The 13,568-nt window shown below is 42.8% G+C and overlaps 1 protein-coding gene and 1 long non-coding RNA gene across 3 annotated transcripts; both read right to left on the bottom strand.

The window, feature by feature from the left end:
* Nucleotides 1-436: 436 nt before the first annotated feature.
* On the bottom strand, nt 437-13,043 carry podxl (podocalyxin-like). 2 transcript variants are annotated; one of them, XR_003296931.2, is made up of 9 exons: nt 12,537-13,043; nt 5,822-6,364; nt 5,310-5,524; nt 5,145-5,171; nt 3,849-3,981; nt 3,722-3,765; nt 3,482-3,601; nt 2,706-2,968; nt 437-1,591 (listed from the first exon to the last, which is right to left on the bottom strand). XR_003296931.2 is itself a non-coding variant. In XM_026327253.2 (8 exons), the coding sequence occupies exons 1-8, from the start codon at nt 12,565-12,567 to the stop codon at nt 2,774-2,776; spliced, it is 1,308 nt and encodes a 435-aa protein (XP_026183038.1). In that variant the 5' UTR covers nt 12,568-13,043; the 3' UTR covers nt 438-2,773. The 2 variants fall into 2 exon arrangements, 1 of the variants encoding a protein (XP_026183038.1); XM_026327253.2 differs by having other exon boundaries at nt 438-2,968.
* On the bottom strand, nt 8,924-11,219 carry LOC113142290 (uncharacterized). The gene is made up of 2 exons (XR_003296933.1): nt 11,055-11,219; nt 8,924-10,569 (listed from the first exon to the last, which is right to left on the bottom strand). It is a non-coding gene; the product is annotated as an uncharacterized LOC113142290 (long non-coding RNA).
* Nucleotides 13,044-13,568: the final 525 nt, after the last annotated feature.

Raw genomic sequence — 13,568 nt, 5'->3', positions numbered from 1 at the left:
ATAACCAGAGGAAAGTTTAAAAAGATGAATTGCACCTTTGTAGATTTTTTTATTTCTGTAGCACACAATGCCAAATACTACTTTTCTTTTTTTTTTTTTTCTATTGAGGGTAAATCTCTTTCACATACACCGTTTGCTGTTTTGCAGTGTTCTTTTGGATTTTTGTCCTCTCTTGTTTATCCATCTTGCCCTGCTCTCTACTTAGGAGGGACTCAGGAGATTTAAGGCTGGTACTCCACGATCAGTGAGCACTACTCTGTGGATGCAGTGAATGTGTAGAAAGCCCTGTAGTATTGCATTGTATGTAATGTATATAATGAATAAAGATTGTATTTTGTTGAGGTTTTCCTAACTGCTGCATCAGTGGTGTTTCTGTCCCCTAATGGCCATATGTATGTGTTACTGACAGCTGTACTGAAGAAGAAAACCGCAGTACCAAAATGGAAAAACACTTCATTTATTTGCAAATCTGAACAGGTAAAACACATGACCGCCAAGGCGACCAACAATTTACAGCTTCCAGTGTGTCAGACCCCTGCTGTCTGCCTTCAGCAGCAAACAAACTATAAATATATCAAATACTGGTAATGTACTTTGGTGAAAATAGCACAGCTATATTAGAAGGGGACCACACACAAACACAAAAAAAAGCAAAACATACATATACACACATAGATTGGGTTGCAGTGCCTGAAGTGAGGGTTCATTTGTATATAGTTTGAAGTGAAAGTAAATACATACATATATATATATATATCAACTTGTATCTTAGTTAAAGGGAAGTAAATTATTAAACTGAGCAAAACAAAATCTGGAAGTGTTCAGGTTCTGTAGTGAGGCTTGTAAAGTCAATGACTCAACCCTTCCAGCATTTGCAACAGTGAAAAAACAGTTTACACACTATTTACACTGAATCAGAGATGCACCAATCTAGCAACTATATTGGCCAATATCATCTTGCAAATGCAATCTCTGTATCAGTCCAATTTCATTCCTATAACCAGTATTATATATTATTGTATCAAGCAATACAAGTGTAAGATGTTTTCTGTTACTTGTTTCAGGAAATCATTACAGTGTAGATAAAGGATTAGTCTTGTTGTTATAGCACTAGAGTGGGTTTTCCATCCACATTATCAGTAATAATGACATGGTATCATCCAAGAAGGCAGGTTTTAAACAAACTGACAGATTAGACTGATTTATTTGGCTGCGATTTGCAACATGATATTTTCTTTACAGTGTGTCAGTCATAGACTTTGTCACAGTCGACACAAGTGATACTGAATCATTAAATTCCAACTTAATTTCCAATGATTCTGTTGGATTAATTGCTACATCAACATTGGGTGATCTAACTATGAATGACCGAATCTGGTTAATCTGCATGGTTGAAATCTGGAAGCATGAAGATTTCATATGCTACTGAGCAACCTTCAGAGGAACATCCTGGTACACAGAACTACTTGCTTCTGGTTCAACTTTGATCCTCTGTGCTTGCTGGAAGATGGGTTCACTTAAAGTTTGACATCCAAGTGAAGATGGATTAACCTGGATCATGTAAACTGCCTGGCTGCTGGTGTGTCTTCCTCTGTTGGATGTCAAGATATCAGCTATACAATTTATCATAACTGGTTGCAATAATGGCCCAAACTACAGAAATATCACAGAATATAATCAACTTTAAACTTTAAATTTCAAAATTAGGGCTTTAAATAATGTCACGTTATTTTTACATGAAAGCTTAAAATGTGATTTGTTGATATCTTAAAGAATGCTCAATGATTTCCTCTATGTAAGGAAGGCTAGAGGGGACATAAATAAAAAAGGCTAATGAATCTTATTATTAACACATTTTTGGTCCATAATGTATGAAAATTACAGCTTTTCACAGCTGGAGCTGACATATTCAAACGTATCACAAAATAGACCTGTGATATGTCTCTTCTGGCTTTCTATACATATTAGAATTCATTACTTGTTTAGATGTTGTCTTTTATGAGTAAGGCTAGTGCTCAGTTGCACCAGTGTAACTCTAATGAGCACTGGCAGTTTCTTTTAGCCACGCAATAATGAAAAATCACCAGGATGCTTTGAAATATCCTGAGGTTGTCTCTAGCTACTCTAAGTTAGCAATTGTGGAAATGCTGCGGCAGCTAACGTTGTCATTTCTTATTGGGCCTCTGATAGCACAGAGTGATTCCCTTAATATAAAAATACTGTATATACAGGTGTTAGGGTTCAAATCCACCCTTTTTTTGAGAACAGTAGAAGAAAACGCACAGTCCTCTTCAGATTTGTGTCTTTTTCATGAGACTTCTGAAAAGGACATGTGTAATTAATTTTACTACTGTCTAAACGTTGTTGGCACTGTTGTCTTAGCCCAGAACTGAATTGAACTGTGTCTGATGGAAGTCACACTTCTATAAAAACTACTGTACAGGCACAATGGTAATGTGTTTAGTGGATACCAAACATATGTCCCTTTTAGTTCTCCATTATCAGTATGTTTGATTTTTTTTAACCCTTTTTTTTTGTTTCAAAATACAGCAGAAATACATCAAACAGCATTAGTATGGTGGTTTGATTGCTCTATAGGATGCATGTCTATATAAGAAAGTCTTCTCTGGCTACAGGGACATGATCCTGGGGTCAGCACAGAGCAAGAATCATGCACTCTTTTGTCTGTCCTGTCTAGAACTAACCAGGTCCTGTTGCCATCACCTCCTACTCCACCTCCTTCTTCTTGTCCCTCCTTTTTCCCCGGTTGCGTCTACAGGTGGGTGTCCTCCTCGTCAGGTATTTCCTCCTTCAGCAGGTTGTCAATAGGGACGATCCAGCTGTCGTTGAACTCTCCATTCAGAGTCACCTTCTTCTCCTGCATCTCTGGCTGCACCTCCATCACCTCTAGCGTGGGGTTGTCATGGTAACCATTCTCCACTGTATGCAGCTCCTCTGTCAGATGTTGCTGCAGAAAATAAGAGGACAAAGTCTTAGAAAATGATAGTCAAATTTTACACTGGCATAGTTTGGCAAGTATTTGGTCATAAAACAAATTGCTGGACAAATTAAAAAGGTGGCACGGTGGTGGCGGTTAGCACTGTTGCCTCACAGCAAGAAGGTCATGGGTTCATGACCCGTCAGGGACCTTTCTGTGTGGTGTTTGCATGTTTTCCCTTCCATGTTTTGCTTGCATGGGTTTACTCCGGTTTCCTACCACAGTCCAAAAAGATGCATGTTATGTTGATTGGTGACTGTAAAACTGCCTGTAGTGTGCAGAGTGTGTGAGGTTGTTTGGCTCTGTGTGTCTATATATGGCCCTGTGATGGACTGGTGACTGGTGTGGGTATAGATAATGGATGGATGGAGATTACAAAATTGACCAGATGATGGCGCTAGATGAACTATGATCGTTGAAGATATATATCTATTATATATAGATAATAATAATAATAATAGAAATGTGGGAAAAGGCACTCACCTGGTTCTCATTGTATGGCTTGCGATGGTGGGATGCACAGACAGTCAGGATAACAATCATGATAAGCAGAGCTCCACAGGAGGCCAGGATGGCTATCAGGGTTTTATTATCTGTTGCTTTCTTCAAGAAGAAACACAAAGTGTAAATAACTTCCCTTTCTTCAGCCTGTTAGTGTCCTTACACAGGAATTTGAGCCAGTAACCATGGACGTGACCACAACCTCCATATATTAACACTTACCTTGGTGATTTCATCATAATACTGTGTTGCCAGGGAGGTGTTCCCTGTAAGAGAAATTCAAATGCATTTGTTTGCAGATAAATAAAGGGGCAAAGGTGACTTTTGTAAATTGAATCTTGTGCTTTACCTTTGCCATTGATCTCAGCAGAGATAAATTTTACTTTGCCCTTTTCCTCCCTCCAGGTCAGGGTGCAGTTTCCTTCTATAAAATTCATCATCAGCCTGTTGCACACCTCCACCAGATCTTTGTCTTTATCGTTCTGAAGGTAAGATAACAAAACATCTTTAAACATCTTCCTACATAATTAAATCGATCAGCACCATCACATATTTTACTTTGCCAAGCCTCTGCTATAATGTTGGCAAGCATGAACGAGAATGACAGAGGTCGCAACTCAGGTCGTGTCTTCCTGTGCTCTGATGTGAGGGGTATTTGTGGTATATGATGGAAGCTGTGCAGACATTCAAAGAGAGAGAGAGGTGTGGGAATGAAGGAAACTAGTGAAAGGCAGGAAAGGTTCCCACTAAGACACTTTTTCCACTCAGTGACTGGAATTTCTTTTTCTTAATAGCGGACTGCACTGCTTCCTGTTCTGTGGCTAGAAACACAGAGTCTGGATGGCTCCACCCAGAACTCTGACCTGTGAAGGGAAGGAAATATTGGATTTGCTAATGTTGCTCTGTGTCTGCTGGATGTGTTAATTAGCAAATGTTATGTCTGATATTGTATAACAAAAATCTAATATCAGCATAATAAAGTAATAAAGTATATAGCTTCATTTTTAAAAGCCTAATTTCCCAAAGCAGCTTCTCACTGTAGTTTTTTAAATCAAATTTTACTCAAAAAGGAGGATATAGTGCATTTGTTGGGGACTATTTTCAGTGGTGGATTAATCCATATTTGTCTATAATGGCTCATTAGTATGTTTAAATAATTCTGGTCAACAATGGAGCCCTGTGGCACAGAGGGAGAAGAAACAAGGCTTTCTTAAACACAAAATATTTGTTAGCACCTCAAAGTCAGTGGTGGGTTGAATTTTAAACAATTATACAAAACTGCCAACCATGTCCTTCAAGACACTGTGTCTGCTGTGTCTTCTACCAGTTTGATTCAGTTCAAGTCAGTGCATGCATTAGCAATGATGCAAAAGGATGTGATAGTCCAATATTATAAAGGCAAAATGTCTTGTTTTTCTTCCTGCACAATTATTCTGGATGTTTAAAGTGAAGGGACCTGGAGGAAATGTCAGTAGAGGAAGGAGTGGAAGGGTGTTGGACTACTTCCACAAACACGACTATAACAGCGGTTTGGTGAGAGTTTGAGCAGAAACCAACTTTTTTGTTCACTTGTATTGTTTATATGCATAGAACCAACATGCAGCTGATTTAAAGATAGCCCACTAAGAATAAAGTAAAAACTTACCTCATGTCTGCTGTTTAGAGAATATTGCTGGGAAAAAAGTCAGAAAAAGCATGTAAGTTCAAAACAGCAATGGATTCATGTTTAAGTCGCTTTTCTGTAATATGCTATTGTAAAGGCAAGTGGAACATACTGCTCTTTTCTTTTTGATACAGTTTGTTACAGTACCTGCATCTTTACATCAGTGGAGGAGGTCACAGGGGGCCTGGGGGTTGTGGTGGTAGTGGAGGCAGCAGCAGCCGTTGGGGTGGGTTGCAGGGCCATGGTTCTGGTTGTGGTACTCATGTTGTTGTATGTAATGGACACGGTGTTGAGGGCACCAGTGGTCCCTGGGTTCTGCGATGGTTCTGTGATCCCTGATGCTGTCTGCTCAGTTCTTGCAGCTGAAACAGAAACAAATTGTTGTTTCCTCTGCACCTTCAGTTGTGGCATATGTTACACAGTCTCTTATTCCCTTACTCTTAGTCTCTAACTGCTTTATCAACATTTTATGGGGTTTTCTATAAATATCCTATAAAATAACAAGCCTGCCTTGGGAATGATGCAGGTATCTCTAAGCATCATCAAAGCTGCGCTGCTGGTGCTTCCGTTATGGACTATAAATGTTTTCAACTTTGACCTGTAATTAAACCAGTCAGTCGTGTCATGGTGGAAAAGTAGGTGCTGGCAGGGGAACCTACCTCCTGTTTTTCCGCTGGAAGTGATGGTGGTGTGGGATGTTGACAGTTCTGCTGTAGGGCTATTGGTTGGGTGCTTTGTGATGTTGCTTGCCACCATGTTTGCAGAAGTGGACACGTCTGTCCTTGAGGTGACACTGGGTCCAGAATCCTTTTGTGTCTGTTTTGTGGTAGTTTGCTGAGCTGTTGTAGTCAGGATAGTGGTCACAGTGGCCCTGGAGGTAGCATTATTCTTCACAGTAGTAGAGAAAATGGAGGCTGTACTCTGAGATGGAGATGGCGATGGATTGTTTGTGATGGTGGATGTTGTTTGTGGTGGGGGAGTGGTGGAAGCTCCAGGCTTGAGTGCAGCTACTGTTTTTGTTGTTATGGGTGCAGCAGTTGTCTGTGATAGTGGTGAGGTTTTATCAGTAATACTAACTGATGTAGGTGTTGTGTTATTGGTATTTACATGTGTGCTTTTGTTAGACTCAGGTGCCCTGGATGGCTTCATTGGTGCTGAAGGCGTCGAAATATTTTCTGAACAGACACTGTGACACAGGAAACCTAAAGAGGAAGAAAGCATGGGCTAAATGGGCAGCATCAAATTAATCCAAAGTGGCAAAGTATCTTATTTACTTAAATTTGCATGAACTACATTTTGATTGGCCACTTGAACAGAACAGCACAATGACAAAGTTACTCATTTGAAGAGGTGCCCACCTGATGAATCTAAATCTATTGTTCTGTCTCTTTTAGCTCTGTCTTTGGTCTCCATGTTTGGCTCATTAGCAGATAAATACTTCAGTATGTTCACCAGCTACTCACAAGACTTACTTCTATTGTACTATTCTTTTTGAGGTGCTATGAACAACCACTAAAATAAACCTCTGTTGAAGTGATCAGAGCACAAAAACAGGGTGTGCAATGAATTTAGAAGGAGGCAGTGCAAGTAGAATTGACAGACTACAGGTGGTGCTGTGTGTTTTGTGTGTTTCTGGAGGCTGTGTGGCGAGGAGTGTGGGGTGAGGTAAAAACAGCCTCGGTGCTGATAGCAGCAGCATTAGTGGGTGCTGTCGCCCGCTAAGAAGCAGATGCATCAGTGACATAGCAGGTCAACAGGGGTCACAGGCTGAGGGGAGAGCAGAAGGGATGGCTGGGCAGAAAGTAGAAGTACATATTTCTGAAGAAACGGTAACGTACTGGTAGTGCAGTGTGGTTAACATTAGCATTTAGAGCTTACTGTATCCATCAGCAGCCATGTGTCAACTTTGGAAAAAACATTGGACTTAAACAAGAGGAAATGTCACATCTCTGGGGCCATTTCTACAATCAGTAGCAACCATTATTTGTTTTTTATTTGTTTTACTTGGCTGAATACTCTCATAGAGCAGATGAGCTTGTTTAAGTTCAGTGTTTTTTCCAACAAGGTCTGGACAGCTGTGGGTGTGCCCAGAAGGCCTACTGGTAATATCAGGAACTCAAAAGAAGGAAATGAGGCAGATTAAGTGAATGTAGTTGCAAAAATGTTCATAGAAGGAGAAGTTCCTCAGAAAGTGAATTTTCTACGCTCTCAGAAGGTCACAGAACACTTGTCCTGTGTGTCCCAGCAATCAGCTCAGTCGAAGGGACTCCTCCGAGTGAAGAGCTCCGACAGTCTCACTCTCTTAATAACAAGGTTCAGGGCAGCAGGCTGAGGAGTGTGATAAGTGATGTGTCCCCTTGACCAAAACACACTTATCAGCTGCTTCCTAATGCTGTGTTCACATGCTGTGGGAATTACGGCTTCAACAACTTGTTACAATAAGCTGGAAGGGGAACTGCTGAAGGTTTGATGGACATTTTTCTACTGGTTAAAACACTGAGTTGCTCCATGAATCATTGTATTCAGGAGTAACTTAAAGGAGTCATGAAGCAAAACACATATTACATAACATAAATAGGATTTAGTTGTAATCATACATGTTGCTGGAACTATAGCTGTGTATAGGTGGTGGGGCTGTGAGCCATTGTTTTCTGGCTGTAGAGTCAGGCAGGGATTGTTTGCAGGGCTGTGGAAATGGGCTTTGGTTGCGGGTGTGGTGCTTATTGTGTGCAGCATCCTGTCCTGTTTACTATAAATAGAAAAAGAGGAGAAGATGGAGTTCTGCGTAACACAAAGTATTTGAAATTAAATTACGAGTAATGTGAAAGCTGTAAAAAGCCACTGTACACTATGAAACAGCAGACAGATCGGCCTGCTCAGTGCCTCCATCAGCCTGGGGTGTGCAGCTCTTGTGTAGACACTGCTGTTTGTCTCCTGGTGTGATCTACTCTGCTGGACCGTGTAGAGGCCAGACAGCACAGGGTGTGAGAACAGACCTGCTGTCCTTTCCCTGGCTCTTCTTTCTACTTCTTGGCTTACTTCAGCCACAGGAAACAGCTCTGTTGATTTGGACCTGTGAGACTTCTAATTTAGTGTAATAATAGAACTGAATGTTGGTATTCTGCCACATGTTTGTATTGTTCTCACTTTGGTTCAGCTATGAGTGGAATTAGTTGTTAATAGTGGCCACAGTGAGTACTTGGTGCTAAAAGCAGAACACGTCTGTCCACAGTGACCTAATCAGTGGATCAGTGACCTGTGGAGTGTGACACTGTGGGGGTCCTGTATGAACCACCATCCATACACACTGGGGTCGGAGGGTAGAGGCTGTTTGAATCATCTTCCCTTCCTGATTGTTGGGTTGTAAGCACATGCACCCAGGAACAAGGCCCCACACACTGAGACAGGGAGTAGATAAAAAAGCAGAGAAAAGGGGGACACTTTTATTGCTGTCTGTCTGAGCAAATACTGCTGATCAGAGTGGCTGGTAAACCTCAACCCCAGGAGCATTGGTGAGGTCCACAGCATGGGTCAGGTTCAATTCACACCAAGCTGGGAGGACTTGGCTTTGTGGAAAGGGACAACTCAGTTGAATCTATTCCTCCTAAAAGCTAATCCCAGAAATATTTACATAAGGCACAAAGTTCAAATACAACTTTGACCAAGTAGCATTCAGTCCTATTTATTCACAACTTCATTTTTTTTTGTTCATTTACTGCCTTTGTAAGGTCGTGTGATCTGGGGCCTTTTTTGTGGAGTTCAGGAGGATTCTTGCACTAGGATTGCACTATGTCATCCTCTTTCTGTTTGTAAATAAGGTTATGGCCCAGCTTGTGCATGTGTATTCATGGCAGCTATCCAGCCAGTTCTGCATCCAGCATGCCAGGCAGTCTGACGGTAACCCTGGTCTGGGTGTGAACATGCTGGGTGCCAAACAGAGCAGAGTAAATGCATAAATGTTACCTCAAAGCGCTGGCAGGAGAAAGCTGCCCCCTTAGCTTGGTGACAACCCACACAAAGGCCCCTCCTGCCCCACGTGTGTCCATGCAAGCATGGGCTACTCCCTCACCACAGACCCCTGCTGCAGCCGGGGCCTTTTAGGGATTCAGCCGCCCCCGTCCCTGTCCCATCGAGAGTGGTAATTCAGCTCTCCACGGGACTCGGGGTGTTGGGGGCGGGAGGGGGAAGGGATGAGTCTTTACTTTACATTGTGTGCTCCAGTGGAGGGAGGTGAGAAGCTGTGAATGTAAAAACACTTTGGTGGGAATAAAAGAGAGACAAGTGAAAGGGAGGAGGGAGTGCAGGGAGGGGTGAAAGGAGGGAAAGTGAAGAGGGATTTGAGACGCTGTATTTCTAACGGCCACATGGCACCGACTGACCGTTCACATATAATGTATACACACAAAACAGCACTCATGAACATATGTATTCCCTAGCCCCCTACCTAGACCTCAACCATCACAAGTAACTGTCTAACTCCAGTTCTTAGTTTAACCCTGATTCTATCTGAACCCTGAGACCAAGTCTCACAGTGATCTTCATATTTTATCAAATAACGGTACAATGACAGATTTGGGATTTTGGTGGGGATCAGCATGTATGTACTCTGGCAATGGCAAACAGCCATTTTCTGTTATCCTGTTTGTGTGTGTGTATGTGTGTGTGTGTAGGGGGAGTTCACACAAAGCGGTGAGGCAGATAAAATGTTTGCTGAGAAAGTAAGGAGGAAGAGATGAAGAGTGTTGAGGAATGAGGAGGCCTGGGGGAGATGGAGGGGGAGGAGGACGAGGCGAGTAAAGGTCCTTGACGGTACCAGTCACGGGCCTGATTAATGTGCACCTGGCTGTGCAACTTGGCATGCTGGGTGAAGCGCGGGAGTGAGAGGTTACAGCATGGGTGAGGGCGAACTGCTCCTTTATCTGCAGCATCAGACAGTGATGAAATGCTCAGCTTACAAAGAGCAGAGGTTCTTACATGGCAGCCATGCCTGCCCTTAAAAAACAAGATCCACTACTTCAGGACACAGTTCAGATGCAAAGGTGCCTCAGACGCTTTTATACACTTTTCTACTCAATCCAAGCTTCCCTGCATCTGAGTGGGAAGAGTTGACCCAAAGCCATCCCCTGCTACCATGCCCTCCCTGGGAACTGAACTGTTTATAATACATACATGTTTTTGCACCTATTCCTCTCCGTTCCATCCCATGTTCAGCTGCCAAAACAGACAGACACCTGGCAAATCCAGGCAGGGTCTCCCCCCAGCTGCTGGTGTCTGGACAGGCCATGAGTCCCTGCTGGCTCTTAATCTTGTAGGAAATGGTGTCATGAACCGGGAAACCCACAGGGCTTTGTGGGGACAGGAAGTTAGGAAGTCCTGGAGAGGGCTGATAAGTGATGATGCAGCACCTCTGACCAGAAAAACCAAAGTGTAACTTCTAGCTAGTTGCAGTTTGTAGTATTTACACTTTTGTTTTGGAATAAAAAGACAAGACGATAAGCAGCGTGCTTTAGAGGAGATGCTTTTGTTTGCCTCTGGACAGAGCCAGACCTGCTGTTCCCAGTCATTGTGCTAAGCTACACTGAGATATACTGTATAATGCAGTACAGGTACACAGCACTTTGTTCAGACTACAGCCTCCTAAATGCTCATACAGTTTGAACACTATCACCTTCATAAAGGAGGGTTTTCTGGAGGACTGTAGGATGAGGCTGATTCAGTGTTTGATAGATGTACACAATAAACTGTCAGCTGAGCATAAATTAGCATCGACAAGATCTTTTAATCTACATTTCAGCAAAAGGTCTTACTATTCTTTTAAATATTCTTCAAGCAGATGTGAGATCACTGTAAAAGTCCAGCAATGGCTCCTTTATAGTTTTCTAAGAGGAATACCTTCGTTCCAGTGCAACCTGCAGTCCACTGCTGAGCATCTGACCTCCACACACCGGGTCAAATGAGGACAGGTCAAAGCAAACTGAAAACCTTCTGCTTCAGCCTTCTGCTCTGCCTTTTCACAGATAGTCCAGTACAATTCATTCAGGAGCTACTTACTCAAACAGGCACAAAGTTACTTTCCACCTGAAACAATAATATACAATATACAACAGGTTTGCAACTGTGACAACATGGAGTTAAACATACAGAGACGGATGCACGCTGCCCTGCAAAAAATGTGTCAGGCCTGTATATTTTTGGATAAAATGCTGACAGTCTTCAGACTGTGTCTGGGGGTCTGTGTCGCATGTTTCTGTTTTCACACGCCCAAAAACAAATAAAAACCTCCCATCTGAATCCACATACTGTAGCGGTGAGAGAGCAGCAGGTGCATTATTAAAGAAAAACACTTTCCTTGCCTCTCAGCCGCAGAGGTCAGGGTGCACTTCATTATTCAGCTCATTCTGTCTTTCTGGATGAGGTCTTGGAAGATTGTGTGTGTGTGTGTGTGTGTGTGTGTGTTTGTTTTTGTGTGTATTTCGAGGGAGGGGGAATCAGGGAGGGCCTTCACTGTGGAATGGTGTGTATGTGTGTGTGTGTGTGTGTGTGTGTGTGTGTGTGTGTGTGTGTGTGTGGGCAAATGCTTCACCTCTGAGTCTTAGTATCTCCCATTAGGCGTGATTAGGGGCACTTTTCTAAGCGTTTCATCCGTCCACACAGTAATGGAGGGGCTCTGGCTTCCCAAGCAGGTCAACAGTAAGACAGGACAAGCTAATGGAGCCAATGAGAGTTTACCACCCTGGATTTGTGCACAGGTTAAAGTACTAAAACTAAGATTTTGTGTTCTTTTCTCTTCTTATTGTGTGAAGGAAAAAGGTGCAGCTTGTTCCTGCATTAAACATTGAGGTTATATGGTACAAATTTAGATGTTGGCAGGAGAACTGATGAAATCATTTTAAGTGGCTTAACCACTACATCCAACAGAGCAACGCCACTTAAAAACAGCTCTGCTGCTGCTTTTAAAGTAACTTTACAAACTAAAGTTACTAAACATATTAAATGTAATACATTGTTACCAAGTACTGGGATGCTATAGGGCTTGTTATTGACTTTTTACATTGATTTACTGTCAGTTCTGCATAATGAGTATTATTACTTCAGTTAGTTTAAAAGCTACATTATTAGTACATTAAGTACTATTTCAAATGCAGAACTTTCTTTGATACTGAGTGTTGCTCAATAAAACCTCAGAAAATCTGGTATTCAAATAAAAGTCTAGTCTGAGAGTCTTCTGTGCGCACCTGCTGCTGCACTCCTCACTGGCTCTATACGGTCCAGGTCTGATGCTGACGCACTTTTGCGCTTTCACTCACAGAGAGAAGTTCCGTCCGGGACGCACAGCCTCGTAAACGTTTATTAGTGAAAATAAAGTGGACTCACCGAGGGAAAGCAGCAGCCACGTGATCCTCATCGTCGCTCTCGTCTTGTTTCTGCTCGTTTCTTCAGCCTGACGCGTGTATCATTCATGCAGCGGCGCGCAGCTGCTCCTTAACTTTGTGCTGGGAGAGAGTCGCCGTCCTGTCACGCCTTTCTCCTTCAGTTTGTATCTCAGGCAAAATGATCCCGAGCAGCGTGTTGTTAAACTCTTCTTCTTTTACACTGAAAGCCAAGAATGCCTTTGTTTGCCTCTGCTGCGTCTTTCCCTCCTCTCCGGGCAGAGTTGGGGATTTGGGGGAAGAGTGTTTTTGCGGTCTCCTTGGCTGCACCGCTGTTACTCTGTGTCTCTCTACCCTCTCTCTCTCTCTCTCTCTCTCTCCCCCAGTGGCTTGCCGCTGTATTGAGCTCAGGCTGTGCACTCTCTCCTGCAGTGTGTTCAGCTGGTAGCAGTCAGTGCAGTGGTCCAGCCTCCCTTATCATGAGAAAGCAGGGGCAGACCCGGTCCAGTCCAGTCCCACAGCTCTGGACTCTCTGATGCCAGGACGTTTGTAAAAACAAAGGAAGCTGGGAGACAATGTGTCTCCCCCTGCTTTTTAATTCTTTCCTAAAATGGCCCATGACTCAAGGCCATGGGGTGAAGTCACATCAGGACTCGTTGTTTGAACACGGGAAAGACCAGTTTAGATTCACACAGGGAGCTTGTCTTCATCTCTGCATTTCAACACGATGCACTGATGGAGATGGATCCTGCTGGTCTTGTTCTGATGTGACTTTCTTGGTCAGCATATGAAAGACTCTGGCTTTGAAGCCTCATGACACGGTCGTCTGAAGACAGACATTCTCTCTCTCCATCAAGATTTCTTTCTAAAATATGGCATCAAGCCTTGCATTCCACTTCAGTATTAGCAGTGCTGCATAATAGGTTTAACATTCCCACTGAGATAATGGCTGAACTTCCACTACACTGGCAGTGCATTATAACTGGACTGGACAAAGACACTAACTGGGGATGCAGAGTTTAATTTACTCTAGAAC

This window comes from Mastacembelus armatus, chromosome 23 (assembly GCF_900324485.2).
Source record: "Mastacembelus armatus chromosome 23, fMasArm1.2, whole genome shotgun sequence".
Taxonomy (NCBI): domain Eukaryota; kingdom Metazoa; phylum Chordata; class Actinopteri; order Synbranchiformes; family Mastacembelidae; genus Mastacembelus; species Mastacembelus armatus.
This window is presented reverse-complemented; position numbering and strand designations above follow the sequence as displayed.

What these genes read in the sequence shown, in the direction of transcription:
- podxl (XM_026327253.2), bottom strand. Translation starts at nt 12,567, where the DNA reads ATGAGGATCACGTGGCTGCTGCTTTCCCTCG. An exon ending in TTCCAGCGGAAAAACAGGAG is followed by an intron (nt 5,525 to 5,821) that starts GTAGGTTCCCCT and finishes TTTCTGTTTCAG; the next exon opens with CTGCAAGAACTGAGCAGACA. An exon ending in CCACTGATGTAAAGATGCAG is followed by an intron (nt 5,172 to 5,309) that starts GTACTGTAACAA and finishes CTTTTTTCCCAG; the next exon opens with CAATATTCTCTAAACAGCAG.